Source organism: Mustela nivalis (genome assembly GCF_964662115.1).
Source record: "Mustela nivalis genome assembly, chromosome: 15".
Lineage (NCBI taxonomy): Eukaryota > Metazoa > Chordata > Mammalia > Carnivora > Mustelidae > Mustela > Mustela nivalis.
The window spans coordinates 12,848,949-12,876,936 of record NC_139034.1 but is presented as its reverse complement, the minus strand read 5'-3'; the positions used below and the strand labels follow the sequence as shown (position 1 = coordinate 12,876,936).

At 40.4% G+C, this 27,988-nt stretch overlaps 2 protein-coding genes across 2 annotated transcripts in view; both read right to left on the bottom strand.

Annotated features, from left to right (window-relative positions):
• Positions 1 to 27,988, bottom strand: part of LOC309848752 (uncharacterized protein) — a 114,509-nt gene that overhangs the window by 10,304 nt on the left and 76,217 nt on the right. The window lies entirely within an intron of this gene.
• Positions 2,980 to 26,413, bottom strand: LOC309848758 (ligand of Numb protein X 2-like; the record flags this gene model as incomplete). Its single annotated transcript, XM_082700743.1, is given in 10 exon segments — positions 2,980 to 5,302; positions 7,300 to 7,458; positions 10,581 to 10,812; positions 11,916 to 12,093; positions 15,509 to 15,519; positions 15,522 to 15,645; positions 19,344 to 19,621; positions 19,624 to 19,711; positions 24,671 to 24,870; positions 26,161 to 26,413. Coding segments are annotated over 10 exon segments (1,659 nt in total), but the record flags the coding sequence as incomplete, so codon positions are not given.

The following is a 27,988-nucleotide window of genomic DNA, read 5'->3' as shown; positions in this document are numbered from 1 at the left end:
CCAGAATGAATGGAGCGTGTAATTCCCCACACCTATGCAGGCTGTGCACAGTGACTTCCATCCGGGGCGATAGGGAAGAGGGAAGAGCAAGCAAGTTTACTGTGGAGAAACGTGACACACCCTCTATCAGGCCAGGTGGGCAAGGTCAACGCCAACAGCCACAGGTCGTGCTGACAGTAGGCAGCCTCGCTGTCACATGAGGACAATGGCACTCAACCTGCAAACTCATCACCCCGGTCTAATTAAGATCTAATTAAGAGGGGGGAAAAGCAGACAGATTCCAATAGAGGGCATCCTACAACACCCCCGACCAGTGCTCGCCATTGTCAAGGTCCTCCTAAGCAAGGGAAGTCTGAGAAAATGGCCCCAGCAAGAGGAGCCCAAGGAGGCATAATGAGATGTAATGTGGCAGCCTGGAGGGGATTCTGGGACAGACACACAAGGGACACCAGGCTGACATTCTCCCTCTGGAATGCCCAGGCTCTTCAGAAGGTAGAGAATCTGATACTTAATGTTCGGCTTTATTTTATTTATTTTTAAAAATATTTATTTATTTGGCAGAGAGAAATACAGTGAGAGAGGGAAGGAACACTAGCGGGGGGAGTGTGAGAGGGAGAAGCAGACTCCCCGCTGAGCAAGGAGCCCAACTAGGGGCTCAATCCCAGGACACTGGGATCATGATCTGAGCCAAAGGTAGACACGTAATGACTGAGTCATCCAGGTGCCCCAAATGTCCAATTTTAAAAACTGCTACAGATAGCGCTAATTAAGCACCTTCCTAGCAAGTTTTTCTTCTTCCTAATACACATCCATGACCATAAAAGTATAGTTTAACAAAACCTTTTATTTATTTATTTAAAGATTTTATTTATTTGACAGACAGAGATCACAAGTAGGCAGAGAGACAGGCAGAGAGAGGAAGGGAAGCAGGCTCCCTGCTGAGCAGAGAGCCTAATGTGGGGCCATCCCAGGAAGCTGGGATCATGACCTGAGCCAAAGGCAGAGGCCTTAATCCTCTGAGCCACCCAGGTGCCCCTAACAAAAACTTTTAAAAGACAAAAAAATAGTGGCTAGCCCCGGGAGGTTTGTAAAGATTTCTCTCCCCAAAAGAGGTAATGCCACTTAAGCCAAGTCAGCCTGAGTAGGCACAGGTGTGATGGCGGTTCTTAAATGAGGCAAGGAGTGGGAAGAACCGAGGGGAGTGGTGGGCAGGAAGGGGGACTGGGGAGGGGGACAGATCATGAAGGGGCTTTTCTGCAACCCCAAGATCCCTAAACATGGAAATGAACAGAACAATGACCAAAGTTAGGGTTTAGGAAATTTGCCGAACGGAATTCAGACTGAGGGGCACCTGGTGAGCGGCTGCCTTGGTTTGGGTCATGAGCTCAGGGTCCTCGGATCAAGTCCCACATTGGGCCCTCTGCTCAGTGGGGAGTCTGTTTCTTCTCCTCCCTTGTGTTCTCTCTCAAATAATAATAAAAAATCTTTAAAAAGAATGAGTTCACACAGAGAAAGAGTGGAGGTAGGTAAGCACATGAGAAAACTCAGAAGTCTGGGTGCAGAAGTGAGTCCTCCGGACTGCAGGAGCCACAGCGCTGGGGCCTGAGCAGCCCTCAGAATTGCAAGGTGGCATCTGACGGGCCTTACAGCACTGAGGGTGCTTAGGTCAAAGCCATGTAAAGGCAAATGAGGCCTGCAGAGCTCCACCCTCACAGGGAGGGTGATTCTCTCCAAAGTGTGGAGTATGGACAGGCCGGGCCAGAGAAAGCTGGCTAGGCGGCGCTCCAGCTATGCCTCCCAATATGAGGCACAAGGGCCACGCACCGAAGGGCTACGACAGGCGTGTGTGTGGAAAGACTGGAGTGTGTGGGTAGCCCCCTGGAGTCACAGGGGGCAGATGGCACCCTGGAGCCACCCAGAAGATGGCTGAGGGATTGGACCATATAGGCCTTGGTCGGAACTTAAATTTGCTAGGAAATCAGGAACATCTTTCTTCAATTAAAAATTTGTTTTCTTTACAAGATAGGATCAGGAGGGAGACAAACCACAAGTGACTCTTAATCTCACAAAACAAACTGAGGGTTGCTGAGGAGCCGGGAGCCGGGAGAGGGGGTGGGGTTATGGACATTGGGGACGGTATGTGCTATGGTGAGTGCTGTGAAGTGTGTAAACCTGGCGATTCACAGACTTGTACCCCTGGGGATAAAAATACATTATATGTTTATAAAAATTTTTTAAAAAGTTAAAATAAAATTAGATTCTACTTTGAAAAAAAAATTATTTTCTTTAAAGCAGAGAATGACCAAAGCCCTCGGAGGACCAGGCAGCACAAGGTCAGGCCTGCCTGGCCTGCTCAGTGCTGTGCGCGTGAAGCTCTGAAGAGGGCTCGTCACAAGGAGACATTTCTTTTTTCCTTTCTTTTTACCATGTCTGCGTGAGAAGGTGGATGTTAGCCGAACATCCTGTGGTGACCATTTAACAATGTGTATAAATCAGACCATCATGCTGTAGTGATGTCTGTGTGTGATGTGATGTGTGTGATGTGTGTCAATTATTATAGTGATGTGTGTCAATTATTTCTCAATAAAACTGGAAAATAGGCATAGAAAAAGACTGGCAGGAAATCCACACACACAAAAAAAACACACACAACATAAAACCCAACAACTCTACTTTATATCAGCCCATATACCCAAGATATTAGCACTTTGACACGTGGCTTGGTGGCATTTCCAGTATTCAGTGACCCCACATATTGAACAACATGGTCTAGAGGCAGTGTGTGGGCAAAATTTCCAATAATCAGCAGAGGTCACATGTGTTGTGCCTACAGGAGGAAGGATCAGAAGACGAACTTGTGATTCTGGGGTGTGAAGCTTGGGACACCGTACTGGGGACAGCGGGGCCATGAACAAAGATTGCATACAGAGTCAATGTCTGCTGCTCAAGAAAAGAGATGGTGCCACTAGTATGGAAAGGATGACTTTTATTTCCATCCTAAATAATCACACCATTATTAAAACACATTTGAAAAATCCTGGAATAATGTAAACTGAAGGCACAGAACAAATCAAAATATTTGAACTATTTATGCTTAAGATGAGAAAATTCAAATATTTCAACAGTAACAATAAATTATGAACAAGTTTCCATCATCAAATATCATTCTGACCAAAAACTATCATGTTTTGTAATAAAACCAAATGAGTTAGCTTAAGCTGAGTCTGAGATTTCCATGATAAAAATAATGTCAAAAAAAAGTGTCTTCTTCAAAATACTAATTATATCCCCAGGTTCAATGTAAGTATTTTACATATAACAAAGTAGCCATTAGGATATTTGTCAGTGGATGGCCACGCCCCAAGAAATGACACATTCTTACAAAATGTTTAAAAAAAATAGCAAAGTAGGATATAAAATTCTATTTGGGGAGCAGGAAAACAAACAAACAAACAAACAAACAAACTTGTTCCGTGTCAATTAGAATATCAAAGCATTTCAATGCCAAATTGCTTCAAAAGCCAATCATCACATAACAGTAATATACTGTATGGGGCATCCCACTGTATTTCGGTTATATGTTGACCATACAGTGTAGCTAAGGGGTTGAACAAATCAGTAGCAATTACAGTTGCCACTTCTTATTCACAAGGGATAGTTTAAAACAAACTCACTAAAAAACTAATAGGAATAATCAGTGACATGCTAGAGACACAATAAAACCTAGCAATGCAATTGCTAGTTTGAAAACAAAGTGGTCATGCTTCATAATATACTGTAGTATTTTTGAAATACATTCTGTGATAATCAATACCATTTACGACAGAGGTCACTTGTAAATGAGCTCAGATTCTGAACTAGGTTTCTAAGTGAACTCTTTTCAAGTATGCATAATATTAAGAAAGTACGGAAACTCTGATCTCACTTGCTTCTTTATGCGTTCTTCCAAGGGACAATTAGTGGAATGAAGGACTAATAAAACGGGCTGGTTGTAGTTTTCAAAAACATTTAGAAAAATAAGAAATAGCCTAGTGACCAAGAAATGACTGAAAGATATTAACATCTAAAACCCAATATTTTAGATAAAAATCCAGGACTCTTCAGTCTTTTTCTTGAAATAATTAAGTTCACAAGAAATAATGGGGAAAAAATAAGGACTTCTAGAACACTGAAGGCTCTTCTTGGAATGAAATACAAAAGGTCTACCTTCTCCTACACTGAGCTGCAATATAGTTGAAGGTGTGTGGAATAGCAACACGGCTTGATCTTTAGTTTAACTGCATAAATCACAAAAAAGCACGTCCAGCCAAGACTGCTGATAAGTATAATACAAACTCTAGAAAATGAATTTTAGCAAAAACGGCTTCAAAATTTCCCTGCATAACAAAACATTCCTTTGGAAAGGAATCTTTAATGCTTTTGGCATTCTGCAATAAGTGTGACTTTTACCATCTCCAGCAGTAAATTATAATTACCTCCCAAATGCCTTTGTCAATGGAAAACATGATCTTTGATTATCTAGTATTCTAATTAATGGTACATTATTTTTTGAAAAGCTCTTTAGTAGTGTCAGACTTCTGTCTTCATCATCTACGAGTACTAAAAGATTAAAGGAGAAATCAAACAAGTCAGAAAAATCGTTTTATAAACAGTGAGAAGTTTTGAAATGTTGGCACCAATGGGGGGAAAAATAGGGAAGTGTGACTGGCTCCACGGAAGATGTCTGTACCCATTTGTGGCACTGGCTGCAACAGGGGCAGTGAATGCCACCACCGCGGAGTGCAACGGCCCCAGCACTGGGGTGTGGAACTCATCTTATGACTCGGTTAGGGGAAACAAAGGACTGCCCCAAGTTCTCTAATCCAGCTGGCTCAGTCGCCGTCTGCACACACTTCTTGCGTTATAGTAGGTCCCATTCTGACAACGGAGAGTCTCATTTTTGAAAATATGAACTTACGAGGCTTAGTGGAAGACTGCTCCCAAGCTAAAAGAAACGTTCCTAACTTGAAGAAAACCCTTCTAATAATAACAACAGGACAATCTCAGTGGTTTGGGTCCTACAAATACCAGTTATGCCTGTGGCTTCCAACTGGAAACACAATCCAACAAAAGGGGTTTCTTTCCAAAGCTTCAAAAGGAAGACAGATTCAAAACTGATTTCAAAACCTACACCAGGCTTCCAGGCCAGCAAATAACTGTCAGAGTGACTTTGTTCCTCTGCTCCTTCAACATGGGCACTAGTGCAGAATGGCTCATGCCCATGGTTGACAGGCCATTGACCGCTACGATCATGTCTCCATATCTGGACAAAGACAAACAGAAATGGACTGTTAACTATTTCCATGGGTTTAGAAAACATTATCCTAAGGGAGATCTGCTTGGCATGAAATTCATAGTTTCACTTAACCATTAGCCATCAATGGTGAGGCTATGTTTTCTGCTTTGCAAGATGTCTGGGGAAATTTTTAACCCTATACTGGCCTTCCATTGCAATCAGGGCCACCCCTGGCTGAGCAGTTAGAACTGCTCAGTGATTTTGAGGGCAAGCAGAAAAATTTTCAAGAAAGCTTGAGCAAAATGTAATGAGAATAAATGTGCTGCCTCTTTAAGGAATACTAAATAAGGCATTTGGACGGGGCTGCTTATTATTTTGACTGTTCTTTGCTTATTCTTAGAGCTCGTACATTTGAGGGCTCAATTACATTGAGCCTCTTTCAGCGGCTGACGCCTGCTGTCCTCTGACAGGACTATCGCAGATGCATGATCAATCTGAAGGCCCTTCTATCCTTCAGCATTGTTTGCTCTTTAGTTTGTAACAGCAATATGCTATTTTATTGTTACCTACTTCAACAGTTTTGGAAGTAGGTGGAATGCAAATTATAAACTAATTAACTGAGACCCAGAATGCTTGAGGGACTTAGCTAAGAGAATGGTTAATTTATCTCTCCCCCTCTTCTTTCCACCTAAAATACTGATTTTTTCACCCATCTCTGTCAATATAAGGAGCAAACTGACCCTGGTCAACTTTTCACGAGACTCTCTGGATGGCACTCTGATCAGTATACACTCTCCATTCATGCGGCACTCGAAGATGTCAACATTTACTTTTTAAGAACTGGCTCTTCCACCAAAAAACTAAGCTCTTAGACCCTACACGAATCCATTTCCTCTCAGTTTGTAGAATCTTTTTTTTTTTTAAAGATTTTATTTATTTGATAGACAGAGATCACAAGTAGACAGAGAGGCAGGCAGAGAGAGAGGAGGAAGCAGGCTCCCCTCAGAGCAGAGAGCCCGATGCGGGGCTCGATCCCAGGATGCTGGGATCATGACCTGAGCCGAAGGCAGAGGCTTTAACCCACTGATCCACCCAGGCGCCCCACAGTTTGTAGAATCTCTTAATCTAACACCTCTTTCTTCTCCGAGGGCCTGAGTTTTGATAAAGGAAAGAGGCTGCATGAGGCTGGCTGAGGACTTTCTGCCCAGCAGAGGGGTGAAGAGCCCAGGCTCTGGAGAGAGAGTCCGGGGTGTGAACCTCCATCAACCATTTCCAGCTACTTGACTGTGGGCAAGTTTCTTAATCTTTCTAAGACTTAGTTGTCTCGTGCATCAGACAGGAATAACAATGACAACACTTACTTTACAGGGCTATTAAGATTCAATACTACAATCCCAAGCACTTAGCACTGTGCCTGGCAGCTCTCACATCCATTCATCAAATATTTACTGAGACTTACTCTGAACACAAGGCACTGTTACGGCGGCTGCCAGGAATGTACAGTAAATGCAACAGGCCCCCCACCCCCACCCTTTCACGGAGTTTGCATAAATATCGTGTTAGGTAGACATAAGTGCTGCAGAGGAAAAATAGAGCAGTCATCTAATGACAGGACTGGACTCAAGGGGTGTGTGTGGAATGGCTGCTCAGAGCCAGCTGTCATCTCCGTGTGTTGAACTGGATGACTCAGGTCTGGTCCCTGTCATTAGAGTAACAAAACAGAGCCATCAGCGGCGAGATGGTCAAAGGGATGCTTCAGTCGAGATCTGGCTGGTACGTGCCCAGTTAGTAAACAAGTATTTCAGTCTCTGTGGGCCACACAGCCTCTGTCACAGTGACTCAACACTGCCACCGGGGCTCACAGGCAGCCACGGAGGGGGTGCAAACAGAAGAATGCAGCCACGTTCCAGGGAGACTCGATTTACAAGAGAGGACAAAGGCTGGGGGTTTGGAGCTGACCTCTGGTTAAGATCGTGTCCATCACAATAAACATGAATCACATTATCTGATCTCCCAAGACTCACTTTAATCTTCCATCATAATAAGCAGGAGTTCCCAAGACGATGGTTTTAATGAAGAAAGGCTGATTGGTGTGGTTCTCTTCATATCCACCAACAATACTAAAGCCCCAACTTCCCAAGTAGCTTCTTCGTAAAACAATATCATGGCAGCTATGAAGGGCACTATCACAAACACAAAAGGTCAAGAAAAAGTTAGTGGGGCAGCTTTTATCGCCTGTTCACCTTTGCTTCATTCCATCCTTACCCTTATCGCTGCTGGGAAACAAAAAGGGGCTATTTTATTTCCTTCTGAACACATTATTCTGACAGCCCATTTTCCAGCACAGACTCAGTCCTAAGTAGACTGGAATTTGTCCAACACTGTCCCGTCTTCTTTTCCCAAATGAACACACACACACACACACACACACACACACAGCTAAACACACCTGGTTACAAGTCACACCACAGAAAGTCGTATAAAATGGTTCTGTGCCTGCGTTTTCTCTCTGCACTGTCAACAATGTCCTCAATTTGGATATCCATCTGTATCTACAGAGTTTGTATCTACAAAAAGGTGGTACACAAGGGATCTAGTCCTGCTAATCTCAGCACTTAAATGAAAGAAAGATAGAAAACGTTCTTTCTTCTTCATCTATGTGAGGAGTTATTTGTTGTTTTTTCCTCTTTCACTTACAATGCACTCATTTTAAGGGAGATTGATTGACAAAATAGAGAACTCAATTTAGAAGACACTAATGAAAATCATCTCTTTCTTTCTCCATACAGCTTTTTTTTTTTTTTTAACTTTTTTTTTAACCAGGGACTCTGAAATGCTTCAGTTAAAATGCCACTGTCAGTTGGCGGATGTGACATCAGAACTCAATGAATAAAAACTTAAAAATAGAAGAAAACCCCACCTAAGGGATACAGAAAAAATATCTCCTTGTAAGACTGAAGAATTTTTCATTTTTGGATGAAATTGGACCCAGTCATCTAAGGTAAGGTTTCCTGTTTTTAATCTATTAAAAAGACTTCTTAATAAAGCCAATGCTCTAAGCGATATATGAAATGCTAGAACTTTTAATCTGGTCTACTTTCTTAGCTCACCAACAAGAAAAGACTTTTAAATAGTCTTCTGCCATAGAGCAGGGTCCCAGGGTCCCCTGGTATTTTAGAGACGATATAGGTTATTTTCGTTATTCTGAATCTTCTGCAAAAAAACCAACGAAATAGCACAACACAAAACAAATAAACTGTTTTGTCTGGTACACCGCCAGCCAACTGCAGAGAAAGACCCTCCCTTTTGAGAAAGAGCAGAGCTGCTACCCTGTGTGTTGTGCGACCTGCTGGAAGGAGCTGCCGGTACCCACAGAGCAGTGGCCCTCCCAATACCTGGTTGTGTATACTGGTCTGCACACAACACACGAACCCCAGGAGTCCACAGAATAGTGACCTTGGACTGATAGACACTCTTTCGATACAGGCAGACCCCCCAAATAGATTTCATTATCCCGTGTACTGTTCATCTGAAATATTCATTGTTCTTCCTGGTTCATCTGAAAATGCTCCGAACATAAGCGGTAAAGAGCTGACTGCAGAGCTGGCCCGGAACACCAGGTAACAAGAACTAAAGGAGCGCCAGCACGGCCTGGCCACCAGCAGTGGTGTGCGCACGCTTGGCCTCTGCGCAGCCGAAGAGACCACTTCTCCCCCACTGGTGTTGGATGGGGCCTTTCTGACATGCTGGGTTTAGAGTGACAGGTCAGTGTATCAGGCTGACTACTCCAGAGGATAAATGAGTTCCCTCTGCTGGCTGACCCCTCACCATTAGGTAGAACGGCCATGGTTTTATAGCAACCATTCCAATCTATGCCTACAGGGCCCTGAGATATGAATTCTGTTACTGTTTCAGGCCTTTTTGGTCTTTTTCACTACCACAAGGACAAGTCAGTAAGTTAGATGATAGACAAATGAATTCCATTCATCCTGGCTTTTTCTGCTATTCTTTACGTGAAAGTACTTTTTAAAAAATGTATATATATATATATATATATATATATATATATATATATATATCACATAGCACTATACAAATGCTAGTTATTACAAATTATATCTAAAATGAAGCTAGATGGCTCAGAAACTGGCATTCTTATCATTTATTTTTATTTTAAAAAAATCAGTCATTTTCCTACTTGGCTCAGAATCAGAATGTTTCATCATAGTTCAGTTTTAGGATTCCTCTAAAGTGATCTAGAAACAAAGACAGTAATACACATTCTTCCAACTTCAATACCGAAGTATATAGAACACTCATCAGGAGCTGAAACTTTCATGACCAGACAATGACCAACTACACAATGTCCTGGAGGGTGAGAGTCCCGAAGGTGGTGAGAAGACCTACTTTCAGACACCAGTGGTTTGGCTGAAAGAGTCTCTCATGTCCAATAAAAACTGAGTTTTGGGATGCCTGGGTGGCTCAGTTGGTTAAGCAGCTGCCTTCGGCTCAGGTCATGATCCCAGCATCCTGGGATCGAGTCCCACATCAGGCTCCTTGCTCGGCAGGGAGCCTGCTTCTCCCTCTGCCTCTGCCTGCCATTCTGTCTGCCTGTGCTCGTGCTCTCTCTCTCTCTCTCTGATAAATAAATAAAATCTTAAAAAAAAAACTGAGTTTTGACATCCTGCCTTTTTACAGAGAGTTAACAAGATTAAGAAAGGGGTTTTAGAAAAGCTTCTCAAAAGGCCCCACACTTTGACCTGGTTTTTCTGGTGAAAAATGCACACGAAGTCTAAGCATGTACACGTGTGGTAAATGACAGCTTTTCTAAAGCAAGAGCATGAACATCCAAATCTCATGGCTGGTCCACTTGAGAACCTTGTTAATAGTAATGGACAGAATGGCTTTATTAGTTTTTATAAACAGATACACCAAATCTTTTTAGCCTAGTTCTTACTATTAAATTTACCTTTGGTTTATTTTTTAAGAATGTTTTAATTTTTTAAAAATTAAAAAAAAATCTTTTTTACAAACTCATGGCCTGGAGATCAAGACCTGAGCTGAGATCCAGAGTTGGATGCTTAACCGACTGAGCCACCTAGATGCCCCTTAAATTTATCTTTTAAAATATAATAACCTAAGAAAAAAATACCCTTTTCTTCTATAACTTGATATGCCATTGCCACTTTCATCTCTGACCCGGACCTTCCCCCTCACACCCTGGACGAATGAATTTACTGTGTTCCATACTGAGAAATGTTGTCACTACGATTATTCCATGAAACTGCTGAAACGCTGTCAGTACCTTGGAAGCCCAAGCCACATGACCCACGACGGGGACCAGCTGGAGTCATACTCATTCTCGCTGAAGGTGCCTGGCTGCTCTTTGGTAGCCTGGGCTGCCTCCTCCACAATTTGGACCTCAAGTGCTTTCAGGACAACAGCAGGGGACATGGTGCTGGCTTTTAGCATAGCAATGGCCTCACTGTGGCTTAAATTGGTCAAATCAATGCCATTGATATTCAGCAATATATCACCTGTCCAAAGGAATAAACAAGAAAAATGAGATGAGCTACCAAGTCATTATCTTCCCTATACATCCTGTTATTTGTAATTTTTTCACATCTCTGTCATTCTTACGATATCCAGGGACAAATCCAATTCATGGAAAACATTCCAAAACAACTCAAAACTTTAAGATAATTTCATCATCTATAGGAAAAAATGTGGCTTGAGGCACTGTGATTCGACTGGAAGTCCAAGTCATTAGACTTCATTTTGCTAATGTGCAGGACCTGGGCATGTTCATTTCTCTTCTTTGGGCTTCAGTGATTTCTATAGTTCTTTCCTGCTCAAAATTATTTGATCTTTTGCTCTTAGAAATGAATTTTTAACATATCCTGTTTTAGAGTTACACAGTTTTATAGATAAAGATAGTCCTACAGAGTTTGCTCAGCGTGAATGTATCAGAATACTTAAAGAGAAGAGATCCTTGGGTCTACACAAAGAAATGAAACTTGTGATTTGAGCATCTTTTGCTTAAGGAAGAAAAAAAAAGTGCTTGTTGCCCTGCCAAGTAATATAATAAAAAAAGGGCAATGAGGATTATATAAAAGGTTAGGAAGGAAAAGATGTGTGTTATATTTTTTAGAGGGTCTTTTCCAACATAAAACAATCCTATGATCTGAATAAACATTAGAAAATAATGGAAAGGGCGCCTGGGTGGCTCAGTGGGTTAAAGCCTCTGCCTGCAGCTCTGGGCATGATCCCAGGGTCCTAGGATTGAGCCCCATGTCGAGCTCTGCTCAGCAGGGAGCCTGCTTCACCATCCCCCCCCTCGCTCTCTCTCTCTCTGCCTGCCTTTCTGCCTACTTGTGATCTCTGTCAAATAAATAAAAAAAATCTTTAAAAAAAAATAACAGAAACATCATCAAACTGCAGCAATTTTCTTTCCCATTAGGCATTTTTCTAACCTTAGAGATAGGTTTTACACTTATATATGGAAGGGACTTTTTAAAAGATTTAAAAAAAATCATATTTATAGAAAATTTGGGGAATATTTGTTACTTTTTTCAAACATGAGTTGCATGCAGGGAGAAGATGGGAAGAGTTTCACTGTTCCCAGCCCTCCCTATCTTACCTCTTTTGATGCGGCCATCACGTGCCAGACAGCCATGAGCTGGCACACTGGTTACAAGGATGGGCAGTTCACCACTCTTGCTTCCTCTGCCCCCTGCCACTGTCATTCCCAGGGACTCAGGTGGTTCCTTCTTTACAGTAATGTGTTTTTCTTGGCATGTAACACACTGGGTAAGATCCTAACACAGGAGAAGAAAATTCATTGCAAAATAAATAATACATAGCTGAAGTAAAGTAAGGAAACTGAAGGAAAAAATGGCAATGATAAAGTCACTGTTAAAATCAGTTACTGTAGAAATAATACACAGTTCCTCATGGTACAAACACTACACCGAACACTGGGGATCACAATGTCAGACTTTGGACGGCTGTATTTTCATATGACTATGTATGGAACAGAAAAAACTCAGGACTGTTGACATATGGAAGTCAAAATAGGGCCAATTCTACAAAGGTAAATAATGCATTTGAGTTTTAAGATTCTGAAGACAAGCTAATTCATTTTATTTCTCTCTCTCTCCTCTATTCTTTGAGAGAAATGGTGACAGAAAAGTACAAAAGTAAAGTGCGGATTTTGTTAACTGCCAGACAAAAGCTATAGATCTAACTTCTGTTTCTTACTCATGAGAATGCTCGGTCATGAAACGGGTGCAAACTGATCTTCACAACCTTCACAGAAAGCTATAAGGAAATGAAATAACTGAATTTTTGAAAAAGGTAATGAAGAGAAAAAATTTCCAACAGACTGTGTTCTCAGGAAAAAGCAATTTTTACCGATATTTATTGTTGCTATTTATGGGGACACTCTAGAAGAAAAGGAAAATTTAAAACATCACCTTTCTTTTTAAGTAGAATGCTATAAAAAACAAGGTGTACCTATGTGATATTAATATTAAAATAGCAATAGTAACTAACATTTATTGAAGATTTACTATGTGTAAAGCAAATGGCTTCACATGTATTATTTCATTTTAATGGTTTCATTACATTTCATTACAATGGTCCTGAGTGTAAATCCTATGGTTGGCCCCATTTTATAAACAAGGGAATAGCCTTATTAGAAAGGTCATGTAATTTGCTCCAAATTATATAGCTACGCATGATCACACTGGGATCTGAAGTGATTCAAGTTTATAAAAAATACATATACACACACATAGTGTATATACATAAACATGTATTCATATGTTGTTGTGTATGTTCATACAGCATGATGCTATATGCATCCACACTACAAGGGTGCTATCCCATTAAGTGTAATGATGGAAGCTCCTATCTCAAAAGGTTCCTTAACACATATACTATAAGAGCATAGTGTAGATAACAAGAAAACTATTACCACGACTAACAATATCAACAGTAGAACTAGATGAATTCTTTTGCTAGAACTGTAACATTTCCTTTAGTGACACTGCTTCAGAGCGGACAGGTACGACGTGTCAGTCAAGCCCTGGACCTGCAGGGGTGTCTGCTCTTCTCTGCTCCTGAAACCAACACTCTGAAATTTTCTTGAGGGCACTACCTAAATAGCCTAGAGTTCCTAGAATTTTGACCTCATAGAAAACCTGTAAACATCCACAGGTGGTATCGTAGCATATGACATCTATGTTCTCATCCTTCAAAACTGGGCAAGTAACTAACATAACGTTATTATGAAGACAATTCAGGTAAACTCAGCTGGGAGCACATTGACCAACGCTTGTGTCTGTCAGGTATCGAGTCAATTAGAGGTGGTTGTTTTATTCATCTATATGGCTGAGATGTATGCATTTTAGCCAAACTTCACAGATTACTCTTGGTATACTTCATGGAAACTTCTAAGGGCTTAACATTGTATGAATGTTTATTCAAGCAGCTATGCAGGGGCTTAGTAGTAGAATAATGTGTGCTTTAATTTTTAACAATGATTATCCTCTGAACAGGTTGTTTTGGTGAATTTGTATTTGTTTTCCCTAGGAGACCTTTATTTTTTTAAATTAGGATTTGACATCACAAATGCTGTATGTTAATGGCAAATTGCGAAATTAATGCTTAAAATTACATTTCATGTGGTGTTCTAACAATCAGGTTTACAGAGCACCTAGAATAAGAATTCAGCATTGCTATTTAAAACACCGCCACTTAAAATTAAGGAGTAGGAACTAGTAAAAAGAAAAATATATGTGCCCAAAACAAACAAAAGGACAGAAATAGTTCTCTATATGAACGCTGAAATGGTTAAGTAGTTCTTAAAACAGTCTTAAAATTGTAGAGCTGTCTTTGAGCACCCATATTTCAAATTTCTGTAGAATTCATGGATTCAGTTACCAACTTTTGCCTTAATTATGATTATTTAGGAATATGTATATATATGTAACTTGTAAAGCAAGGACCAGCGATATGAACAACTCCTATTCAAATTCCTTTTTGAAACAATAACTGCTTTTTGTAGTCATCATTGTGAAAGCAAAATTATCGGTACCCTTCACACATTTTGTTTTCTGTTAAAAAATAAGAATAAGTTTGTGCTTATAATTTCTTAAAAGTTTTAACTGACCAAAGACCAGTGACAAGTCTATACTTCAGCTCAGAAAACCAGATAAACCTGATGGGCCAAAAATACTTGTGCCTTTAAATGATGCTTTCTTGGGCTCCTGTGACATTACAGAGTTATTCTCTCAAATTGTACTTACATTAAGAAGCCACTTTAAGCTAACCATGTGTTTCTCAAGTAATTCTCCTTAAGGAAGATTAAATTGTTTTACTAAATAAAAACTTATTTACTGGTCTACTTAAAAACTATAGGAAGTAAAAACAAACAAACGAACAAACAAACAAACTATAGGAAGTTTCCTATGTGTGATTTTCACACAGTTGGTAAATAGCAGCATCTTAAAAATTCTGGCCTACTAGAAGTTGAGTTCAAATGAAAGGTCAAATGAAGTAAATAATACTGAGAACACAGTAAAGTGCCACTGTTTTTTGATTTCTACTGATTTCTGCATGCAAAGTGAGACAGCATCAGAATTTTTGGCACAGATAAATGACCTAGGAATATATTATAAAAGCACTGAAATATGAAAGATGCAGCAAAAAGCTCAACATACGGGAATTTAAAATGATCTAGGGTAGTATTCCTATAAACTGTAACATAAAAAGAAATGCTTTATGTGTTTCGCATGTACCTATCAGAAAGTATGATTTATGCTTCATATTCACATAGAGAATTCTGTTGTTGTAGGCAACCTGCCCAACCGCTAAGTATGGACTTGTTGGTCATTGTCTTTTTTTCAGTTACATAACCTCCTGTTACAACTGAATGAGCAAACCAAGATAAATCCCACTTTCAAGCAGGACCAAACAAAGAAGTCTTTCTAGAAGATCAAACACTTCTCATCAATCTGGCAGAGGGACCTTCTTACTAAGAAACCACCCCTAATGGCTGAGGAACAGACTGTACAGGGACTCTCAAGGTAGCCAAACACACATTCCACACCCCAAACACCTGTGTTCACCTTTGCCAACAGAGTAACAGCCCTCATTTAAATCTTACCAGTTTGTAACAGGGATTCCCTGAGGGCAGATGAATGAAAACATGCAAACTCGAGGCCTCACCTTGTGTGAGCTGGGTTGTGGTACAGCGGCTGTGCATGGTGCTGGCTGCTAATCTGAGCTCCTGTGTTTTGGACAGGGTTACTAGGCTGGGATTTCCCTGGCCTAGCAATTGTTAAATCCACCCTCTCACCACTAGCCTGGAGAAAACACACATATATAGCCACCAGTCATTAATGATGCTTCTCACTTAAAAAAATTATAGGGAGGGTAATTTTCAGTGCACTTATCATCGCTGTATCAGAGCCTCACCTGAGTGGGGCCTGCAGGCCCCTGCTAGGGGAGGGGCAGATGAGGGAGTTCATTTCAGGAGCTAATACTTTAAAACTTCTGCAGGTAAAAGAGCCACACACAGACCTCTTGGGTAAGCCTTCCCTAACCCTGGAAACACCAAGGACATAACCAAAGCAAAGCCTGGGTTCTGATCTCCCCATGATTTCTTGAAGGGTAACTGTCTTTTTATACTTCCCTCCCCTGCAAAACTGGCCTTGGCACTGAGAGAAAGAGAGCAAAGAAGATAAAAGGACGAACGGATTCCAAACTGGATTACAATCCTTTGTGATTTCTGAAATAAATTCCAAGATGGCTACTTTGAGAGTGATAATCAATGAAACTACGTGTAGCTCTGTTTCCACACACTACAGCTTTGAATCAAAAATAGGGATCAGCTTAAACAGTCCTGAAAAGAATGATAACAAAGGTTCTGTAAAACAGGATTAGTAATTATATACATTACAAATTGTGTGTGTATATATGTCATATGTGCACTCACACATAAATGTAACTTTAGAGGTGATGACAACCACGTTGATTTTAGAGGTCCATTATCTGTATTTATAGATCTAGATCTGAAACACAGATTCACATCTATTATACTTTTTAAAGCTATTTTATCTTTGCTTTTAACGTACAGGCCTGGTCTACTTGATGCTGATTCTTGGTCATGACTACAACTTTCCAAGTTTACTATCATTTCTATAGGAAAATTTGACAGCCTGCTTTCAAGACGCTGTGGTGGAAAGTAGAACCCTCCCTCATGACTGCAGTCAGTAATGTTAAGAAATCACTCCAGTTTCAGTTCTCAAGTTGGAAAAGGAGTGAAAACCATAATTTAAAAAAAAGATCTTATTTATTTATTTGAGAGCGAAAGCGAGAGAGCAGGGTGGAGGGGTAAAGGAAGAGGGAGAAGCTGACTCCTCGCAGAGCAGAGAGCCCGATGTAGGATCTGAGCCGAAGGCAGATGCTGAACCGTGGAGCCACCCAGGTGCCTGAGTGATAACCAATTTTAAGGCCCTATTAAAGTCATTTACTTATTCAAGTATTTCATTAAACTAGTTTCAGACAATTCTTCAAAATAACTGAAAGAATAATACTTCTCATGTGGCCAGAGTCTGGGGATTTGATCTAACAGGTAAATGCCAAAGTAGAACGCTTACAATCCAGATATTTGAGATTCTGACACTGCCAAGTATTAGATCACACGGTGTGAAGGGTGAGAAGTCCCTCTGTGATCTCATTTCAATATTGTTTGCTTTACTGCCTAACCCTCACCACTACCAAATACTCTATAACCAGTAATTTAGCTTTACGGGAAGACCCCTGCTCATGCAAACCTATTAACAAACAAATCCCTGATCTTTTTTGATTTCTTTTTTTTTTAAAATATTTTATTTGTTTATTTGACAGAGAGCTAGAGATCACAAGTAAGCAGAGCGTCAGGGAGAGGGGGAGAGAGAGAAGCAGGCTATCTGCTGAGCAGGGAGCCCGAAGTGGGGCTCGACCCCAGGACCCTGGAATCATGACCCGAGCTGAAGGCAGCTGCTTAACCAACTGAGCCACCGGGGCGCCCCTCTTTTTTGATTTCTTAAGAGACAAAATTCTGGGTGTGTGATGGAAGTGGACATTAGCTTTAAACAATGGGCCAACGTTTGGGTTTAGGCCAACTGCCTATCTAACACTTCAGGGTTTCAAGCACAACAAAAGAATTCTGTTAAAGTCAAGATTTTTAAAATTGAAGGATGCCTAAATGACAATACCTGTATTTCATAAAATAGTGGCATGCCCTATTGCTGGGAGTATATACTGGTATGATCTTTCTAGAGGGAAGTTTAGCAAAATGTCTTAAACTTGAAAACAAAACATTAAAGTCTGTTGACAGGGGAGTTTTTATGTAAGTTTTAGCACAACACATCCACTATACAGCTATATCATGGTGCATCTATTTTCAGGGTAAGAAGTCCACAACATACAGCTGACATAAAGAAAGGGTGGCAAACTCAGAATTTGCAAGCTGAGTGCATGTCTAAGTACCTACGCAAATAGGTACCTGTTTATTTGTAGGCATATACAGAAAAATGTTTGTAACGATGTTCTTCAAAACTTTAATGTCACTATCTTACGGACTTTAGACTGACTTTGATTTTGACTTCCTTCTTCATTTTCTGTATTTTTTCTTCCTTAGTCTCCTTTTCAGACATGGAATACATGTTTTTCTCAGAATCCAAAACATTAAGATGTTTTTCACAAAGAAACAACTTGAGCAATATATTATATTTGGTATCATATATAAGTATCTGTATCCAATTTTTTTAAACCTCAAGTCTGTGACAAGAGACCAATGCCTGAATCTCCCTCCTAAAGCAAGATGGCTACCGGGTGTGTGTGTTCCCATAGTTATAATGAACCAAACATTTGTGAAAAGGAGTAACTTAAATGGGATTTAAATTTGGGTTTTCTTACACAGTAGCTTAAATCTTCATTGTTACTCAATTCTGTTTACTATACACATTTCTCAATGACTATCAACCTACTTTAATTCCTGATGCTTGATTATGCTACTGCTTGATTTCCTTTATGTCAGAGTGTTTTCTTGTGCTTACTTAAAACAAAACAAAACAAAACTAAATAAAACACCATACACATCTTTGTTTCACCCCATCACTGTAGGAGATACACATATCATTAAATACTCTGGTAGGTTACAGAACTGGGAGTTCTGCTCTGGATGATTTTCTACTTTTTATATCTTATTTTTTTAAAAAAAATTTTAAAACTGTTTTCTTTTTTTAAAGATTTTATTTATTATGTATTTATTTATTTATTTGACAGAGAGCAAGAGAAGGAACACAAGCAGAGGGAGTGGGAGAGGGAGAAGCAGATTCCTGGCTGAGCAGAGAGCCCCGATGTGAAACTGGATGCCAGCACCTGGGATCATGCCTGACCGAAGGCAGATGCTTAATGACTGAGCCACCCAGGTGCCCCTCTACTTTACCTACTTTAATGTTCTTATTGAAAATTTTTTTTCTCTAATAATAACCATCTTTACTTCACAGGGATACTGTAAGAACACAAGTTATGATGTGTTTGAAATGCTCTGAATGCTTTATAAAAAGGGCACTACAGAGATAATGAGTTCTTCTCAATAAAAATTGATTTTCCCCACTTGTATGGAGGTGAAGCGGAGAGTGAACGTTACAAGAGCAGGGAAGTCACAACTTTGGAACCACAGCTCCTTCAAGCTTTGCTTGTCTCACCTGTTAAATGTGGACATAAATGTGTTTTTTATGTGTGGGCTTAGGTGGAGCCCATGGAGCAAATGAAAAACCCATGTGCAAAAATAGAGCCTTCACTCTATAAAGAGCAAGGCTAAATGTTCACAGGGATACAGTTTTCCGGACAGGATTTTATCTGTAATGATAAAATCATCTCTTGTGCATTTTGAAGGATTTCGGGAGCCGTGTTTGATTTCCCCCATGAAATATCAAATATCCCTCAGGTTCTCATGTGACGAAAACATCGACATAAAGGCTGAGCACGTGGAATGAATATCCGCGTGTACCTGAATGATCTGGGCGGCAAGCTCAGGGGTTCCGAGCTTCAGGTCGTGTCCATTGATGGCGAGCACTCGGTCGTTGCTGCTCAGCCTTCCATCCTGTGCAGCCAGGCCCCCTTCCAACAGATCAAGGATAAAAACACCTGGTTCATCGGTCCTTCGAACGAGTTTAATGCCAAGTTGTTCACCAGAGTCCCGTTTGTGAAGGACCACGTGGAAGACCTCTTCCCGGGGAGAGCTACTGTCAGGGTGGCTGTAGGTCCGGCCCCCAAAGCACCGCTCTCCAGCACGCTTAGGTGCAGCGTGGAACAGGGCTGGGAAAGGGCGGCTCTGGCATAGTTGTGAGACACATTGTTGGTGTTACAGTTGTTGACCTGGAAGAAAAGAATTCTGACTAAGGTGGGACAATCTTTTATCCTCTCAACTGGTAAACATTTATACGCCATTTCCAAAAGAAACGGACTTTGGAAAATGACATACAGTCATTATTTACAAAGAAAAGCCCTCTGAAGATGTTTTAAAATGCACAGTTCCTAAGCTTCACTCACAATGACTAGCACGAAGTAGAGAATGGCAGTTAGGATCTCAGGCTTCAGCGAGGGTGCTGAATCAGAGTCCCTGGTCCTGCCAGTAGCGGGATGTCTGAGGGTGTCCCCTGAGTGGTGAGATGGGTTTACTCTCCGCTTCAAGGGACCAGGAGGAAAATGCAGAGACAGCAGCAGCATGTGGCAAGTGCCAACAAAATACTAGTTCTAGTGGAACAGAAACTGAAGTTCTACTGGATTGATGTGGCTTTTCCAAATGAAAAACACCTACCCTGGAAAAAATACACCGAGTTTTAATCTAAGAAAAGGGACAGATTCTAGATACACAACCTGATCTCAGTTCAGTCATTTTTACTTTAAAGAAAAGCAGGTAATTACAGTTTCACTCTGTTTAGCACTCAAGTGTAACATCTATCTAATACAACAAGCTTAACTCAGTACTCACAGAACATTTATTTACTAAACCTTATGGCCCTGAAAGGAATATAGTGACTGATCCTGGGACAGGAACAGGACTAAGAAAATACACCCAGCTTCAGTTATTCACCTAGTCAGAGGAAGAGGTTGGTGCAACTCTGAGTGTTTATCACAATTAGAATTCCTCTCCTCATCTGCCTGCACCAACAGCAAGCAGGAAATCGACATTCTCTTGGATGTGTTATGTGGCACAGGCTCTGGGTTAGGTGCTTGTGATTACCCAAAGCCTTCAATCTTTTTCACGTGAGTCTATCTTAAGGAAAGTCTTCCCCCTTCCTACTCATCTCGGGATGACAGTTTTGAGCACCACTAACTTGAATTTTATTGATTTGGGCCTGTGGACATCTTTTAAAATTCAGGCATCAAATGCCATAGATCTCACACATAAACTTGCTCTTCGCCCAACTTTGCAGCATCTGTGCATTTGGTTGCCATCCACATCCTTGATGAAAAAGTTGAGTAACATAGGGTCAAGAACAGAACTTTAAGGCAGCTTCTAAAAAACCAGCCTGACATGGATTTGTTAGTCAAAACTCATCATTTCTGGTTATTCAGCTAAAAAGCCACTTATCTCTAGGTTCTTATTTTTCCATCTTAAATTCACATCTATCACAAATGACTTTACAAACATCTGGCTGGAATCCAGTGCTAGCCACGTGCGAGTATGTAGCCTCACACCATCTTTGTGATGTGGATTGTGGGATATCCTACAATCAGAGATTTCCCTTCACAAATGTGTGGTTGTCAGTGAAATACAGAGAAAGCAGAGACCAAATAAAATACTGTTGCTAGATGTTGTAGAACTAGCACCAACAGAGTAAACTTTACCACATCTTTAGCTAAATAAATTTTGTACCAATGCAGCCAAGACACGACTGCAATTATTTTCCTTCAAAACCAAAAGTGAATAAATCACTGATGACTCAGATTACACTGTGAATTCGTACTCTTAATCATGTTATGAAATTTGTATTATTTTTAATAGTAATATTGATGTAATCTCTTACACTATTTTATTCCTCAAACTGCTCAAAATGCTGCACTGTGAAAGGCCTTGAGGGTATATGGTTCTCCTTTTCAAAGAGGTTATTTAATAGAATAACATGGATGTGTGGGTATATATATAAAACACACACACACACGCGCACACACACACACACACACACACACACACATATAATCAGTGTGGGCAAACCCAAAGCCACTCACTGTTATTACATCTAGTTTGCTAAACTAAAAACACAGGCTAGCTAGCCCTTTGGTCTGTAAATTAACCATCTTAATGACTCTAAGGTATTTTCAAATTGGCTCATGGTATTATTTATGCAGCTCACAAAAGGTGGAAGATAACCAGGTAGTAAAAATATACTAAGGAGCCTTCTTTCCAAGTGTTTCCTTTTGAATCGCCATAAATACTACTCTGTATTTGGGCAAGTAGTGTGGCTTTACTTACTGCCTCCAGCATACCAGCCAAAGGCCAATGAGAAGTCAGGCCCACAAGAGGAGAGACCCTTTGTGAATTCAATAATCAGGTTATGTGCTCATAGTTTTTGTATCAATTTGAAATCATTAAACTGGATTTAAGATTACCATTATTAGGGTTATTAAAATGTATGCTTCCATAAACAATAATAATGCACCGGAATGTCTACAATGCTGATTTATAGCTTTGAGTTAATTCCCCAAATTATAGCCAGTATTTCAGATAATTAGATTTTTATTTGAGGTATACAGATTCAGTTATGTTATTAAACAATTGTCCAAAGCAGACCAGTAAAAAAGCCTGTAGATGAAATATATTAGCAAACAAAACCCTATAGCAAACAAAACTATATATTAAATATATTTTTATACATTTTTATATTTTTGCTAATATATTAGCAAACTATATATTAAATACATTAGTAAATCTGAGGTTACAGATTTAACCTCAATTATACTCAAAGAAATGGAAATAAGAACAAAGCATTTGTTTTTACCTTTAAAATTTAGAAAAAGCATGAGAAATATGTAAAATAAAAATATGTAAAAATATGAAATATGTAAAATATTTAAAAATAAAAATATGTAAAAAATTTAATATCCAAAGCTGGCACACTGTTGGTAGCAAAGAGCAAAAGATGAAAATAAATGTATACTCAATTATAGCTAGAAAGGCCAGAAGTGGAGAAGAAAAGAACACTGTGTAAGCTGCAGAAAAGGGCAATCTGGCTCTTTTGGTCTTGGCCACAAAGGTGTCAAAATATCAAAACCAGCTACAAGAGTTCCTCCACGGAGAATCAGTTTAGGAGCTGGGGTAGAAGGAATACAGGGTAAGGTGTCCAGAGAGCTGTGCCAACCTCATGCAACCAGAGTACTACTAATATCATAAAAGGAGAGCAAACACAGGAATGCGGTAAATAGCCAGCTATGGTAGGATCAGAAACTGGATTTTACATAAGCTGGATTAGTTATGTTTCCTGTATTCTCCTATTTCCTCTTTGGATTTAGTCAAGAACAAAACACTGGAAGTTCAGTCTGTGTCAGCCAGGCCAAGTGCAATGAAGGAGGGGTTTTGGGCCCAAGTGTCGAAGTGGAAATCACAAACTACAAGAGGCAGAATACAGATGGGCATGGAAACCAAAGCCAGGAACCCCCAATGGAAAGGTCAATCCTTGCTGCTCTTGGAGCCTAGTTTGTCTGTCTTCCCCTCTGGACATTTCTCTTGAAGAACTAAAAATCCTAGAGGTTCTAAGTTTTGTTTTAATGAAGAAGGCAGCCATTCCCAACAGGATATCATAACCAAATCCACTCTTTTATTGACTAAGCAAGTATGTCCCTGGGTACGGACTCCAGGCACAGCACTGTGAGGAAGACACTGTATTTGAATAACTCTCTGTGACCAATTATGTGTTAAGTGGTGAAGAGAAGGAATGTCTTCAGCACTTAGTGTGAGAAGAGTTCTGAATGGGTGAAAATGGCAGGGCAGGGCTTTCTGGATGAAGGTGGGGAAGCTGTAGCACAATGGGGACAGGCTGGAACGTGGAGGGAAGCAAGGAGACTGTTATGTCTGGCTTTTCTGCTAGATTAGACATTCTATGAGGGCAGGGGTTGCTTTTTGCTCTTAATTACACCCTCAGCACTGACCACCATGCCTATGATGTTTCAGTAATACACCGATGGCTACAGCTGAAAGAAAAAGCAAGGGTGAAGGCTGAGGGGACAGGTTGTTTAGAGTCCACAGAGGACCCTGACTATTAGATTAATCAGTATGGACTTGATTATCCGGTCCAGTCTTCCCAGGGAAAGCAGAGTCACAGATGAATTAACCTGACAATGGTCGTGCCGGATTTCAGAGCAGAGTAGGGAGGCAGGGGTATTGATTCTACTGGGTTAGATGTGAAGCAGTGAGGGCACAGACCAGAGAGGTGGCAGGGAAAAGGGAAGGGGTGAATACCAACAGACCATGGGGAAGGACCGAGCAGTGAAATCGAGGAGGCAAGAATCCTTGAGCTTGGGTTCCTAGAAGACATCTTTTCTCATTCATGCCTATTTCTTCTCTCCTAAATATCCATTCTTTTAGCTTCAAGTACCACGTACACTCGTATGGGTCATATATCCAGGTCAATTTTCACATGAACTCTAGAATTCACATGAACAGTGGAATTCTGGCCATCTCATGCTCATCAGTATGCCCTCTAACATAATATCATCTTGCCTGAAGCTAGTTCGTTTGTTGGAGTAGCTCTTTCTCTTTAAAGAGAAGAGGGAGTAGGTAGCACCAAGGATTAGTGCAGAGTCAGGCTGTTTGTGGATGAGAGTGCATTTGAGAGCCAACAAGAGGTGGTCATGATTTCCGAATTCTATCTTAAATTCAATGCTGTATGTTTTAAGTAAGTTGTGCTGTGTGACCTGTCTTTTCTAGATTATAGTAATCCGTGTAGAGAAGGATGAATCAGACAACGAAGGTAACTGATGGATGGTACCCTGGGACTAGGGATAGAGCCAATGGGACAAGAGAATTTAGCAGTGAAGGTGGCCCCGAAATAGACAACCGTGGAGACCAAGCCAGGAGGAATCCAGCTGGCCTGGAGAGCCACACACTGAGGCACATGCGGGATCAAATTTAAGATGGGGGTAAAAATACATTCCATGAGTTTGGGGGAAATCGGAGAAATTACAGATAAATTATGATCTGTTTTGCATAAAAAAACAGTAAAACTTACCTTTTTATAAGTCAGATTCCACAGTACCATAATTTCCTAAGTTTTAAATTGATGAATAAGAGCAAAAAAAGAGGCAATTTAACAAAATAATTTAAAAAAATGATACCTGAAGAATTTGGTCTCCAGCAAGAAGTCTTCCATCTTTGGCGGTCACTCCATCCCGATAGACTTCCTGGATAACAATGTTGATCAGTGGCATTTCATTGCTGCCCACAATGCTAATTCCTAGCTGAATATAAGGATCAGACCGGTGAATTTCAATTGTAGTAATTTCGCCTTCCGGTAAACTAACTGGCTGTTGCGTAGCTGCCAAGTTAAAAACGAGAGAGAGAAAAATAGGTGGAAAGAAAAACGTTTTATATTTTTATTATCTTCAGGTAAGTAAGTTATCGTCTATCTTTAGTGATGACCTTATGTTAATAGATGATTCATAACAAAGCAATACCATGGGATAAGAAAAATAGAATGACCAAAACACCAATAGGTAAGATTAGCAAAACACTTCCTCTTTGAAAGGTGATCAGTAAATAATCAACAAATAACTACTACTCATCAGATCACTAGGGACCGCACAGTGATCTGATAAAGAAATGTATAGACAATATCATCTTGTCCTAATTGATCAGAGAAACTCTGACCCATGAAACAACTGTAAACAGTGCAAGGCAGTACATATGAAATAAAAAAGACAAACTCTGTGACATACAATCACCGTAGTGGATGACAAAGTAACCACATTAAGCAAGAAGAGGAGGGTCTTGATCTGAGCAGTAGAAGATAGAAGAATTGTTATAGCCATGGCTGGGAAAACTGGGATTTGTAGAAAAATTGGAATTTTCATAAGAAATAAACCTATTTAAAAGTAAGACACAGGGCCAACTACTAAGATATGCCCAAGATCTATGACTAGAGGTTTTCTGCCTGTTTCCTGGTGGGTCATGTAGACAGATCAGTGGCTGCTACCAGAGGACAGCAATAGTCAGACACATGGCCTTGGGAGTCAGATACATACCCAGCCATTTCGTGGCTCTCAGACTTTGACCAATGACTCTCTGACTAAGTTTCCTCATCATTAAAAAAAATCCAGTATTGGTACAAGCATTTAATAAGTTAATATGTGCTGACACAGAATAAGCACTTAGGCTGAGGTATTATTTCTGTTCTTCTTGATGCTGTGGATTTCTTAGTCAAGAGGCAACAGGCTTCAAAACAAACAAAAGAAGCCTGCTGATGACCAGTGAATTTGTGGACTACAACAGAAGAGGGCGAGGGGGAAGGATAAGCCTCAAGGTAAGACTCGCTTTCCGTTTCTAAACGGCAAACTGTTAGACTTGTACACTTAAAAGGTGAATATGTGATATGTGAAGCATATCTCAGTAAAATTATTTGTTGAAGAGGCAAAAGAACAACAACAACAACAACAACAACACCCCATGTAGGGAAAGTAATAGGGAGTACTGAGAAGAAAGGAAATATCTGATTTGATATTGCTATGGAATTTCTTTATTCAGCTTTTTCTCATTCCCGGTTTCCTCATCACCTTATTAAGAAAGAGGAAAACAGATGAAAAGCAAAAGCAAGGTGAAGAGCACATACTGTCAGTGGCCGTGTTCTCCTCGAAGGCGGGGTTGTCCAGGCCAAGCTCCTCAGGCCACCCGGGCAGAGACGCTGATGTTAAGCTGTGCTCAGCAGGTGCTGTGCCTGTCCCTGAACAGTCCGTTTCGAGGGATATAGTACCTGGAAGATCTATTACAGTGGTTCCATTTTCATTCTCAATCTCTGCCTGAGTTTTATCAGTTTTCCTCCTTTCTAGGGCAAGTCTCTGATGAGAAGCTCCAGGACATCTAGAAAGAGAGCATTAGGGGGTTCCCAGATGATTTGAAAGGAAAAATGATTGACAGCTTGTGCCCCAACAACAGAATAGCCACTGCTTCAATGCCAAACTCACCTAGAGGTAATCCACAAGTGGTATGTAATTCTGATTTTAACCTCTGCTCAAACTAAGTTCCTACCACACTGTGTAGCAAACTTAAAACAGGCGTTGGCACAAATAGTGGCTTCGTGCGTGTCTCAAAAAATACTTCAATAAAAACCTGTATTCAGATACATACTAGTCCCAGAAGTACACCAGCACAGTTGACGGTACACTGCAAATACTATTCTGAGATCCTGATTGCATAACTCCCTTTTCACAGGGATGGCTTAACTCCTTAACAGGAGTGGAAACAGCAGTCTTCTTCCACAATGTGCTCCTGCATCCAGACTTGGACCTTGAGTGACACTGTTCCTTTCCAATCTCAGGGCCAAGGGTACACATTCATTTATTAGTGAGAAGCAATACATCTGAGACTCTGCCACTTGCAGAAAAGCAGAGCAAAGGCTCAAGAGGCTGCGTATGGTGAGTGCCAGTCTTATGTCTAGGACTGCAGACTTCATTCAGTGATAATATTTTTTAAAATCTCAAATTTCATTAAAAATCAAATATAGGATAAATTTATTGAAAACCGGAAGCTATCCCTTAGCTGTAAAAGTAATGAATTTACCCCTCGCAAACTAAAGATAAGTTGTGGGTTTCAAGTTCTTGAAAAAGATTGCTATGGAATTTCTTTATCCAGCTTTTTCTCATTCCCGGTTTCCTCATCCCCTTATTAAGAAAGAGGACAAATGATTTTCCTTCTGCATTGTTGTGCCGCACTCCAGGAAATGTTCCTGCAAGGACCTGACAAGTAACTTGGAAAATTGTATCACTGAGAAAAATGATTTTTGTCAAGTAAGTAGATTGCATGAGAAATGCATTTTAAAACTATTTCATTCAATAAAAAACTGGTGACAAAAAGTGGATCATAAAACAATACTTGAGACTAAAACTATAGGGAAAGATTCAATTCCCCAAATGCATATCACACACTGGTATCCATGTGCGTAACAGCCAGTCTTTGATGGAGAAACAGACTAGGAACAGGAAGTGGGAAGGAAACATAAGCAGAATGTGCACAGCTGGGAAAGAGCCTAGCTAACAACGACAAAATGCTACAAACTAAGTAACTGTAAAGCCCCTCTTATCTTATCCAAGAATAAATTTAAAACTGGAACCCTGAAGTTGTTAGAGAGGTAAAGAACCAGGTATCCTTACATCCCAATGGGACAGCAAATTGCTAAGAGGGACTAAAGACAGGTATTTCATGCGATATCACAGAGAAATATGGAAGAACGCATTCATCCAGCACTCAGGAAGGTTACAGAGGACTGCGCAACCTTTAAACAGATGGGCAGCTGCGCACACAGAGACAGAACAACTAGCCAGGAGGAGACGATGAGAGAAAGACTTCAAACTACACAAGGGAGGCAAGAGTGTCAACAAAGAAAAAATGCAAATGCCATGAAAGAGGCCAATGAGATAAGACCCAAAAAGCATTACTTTGCT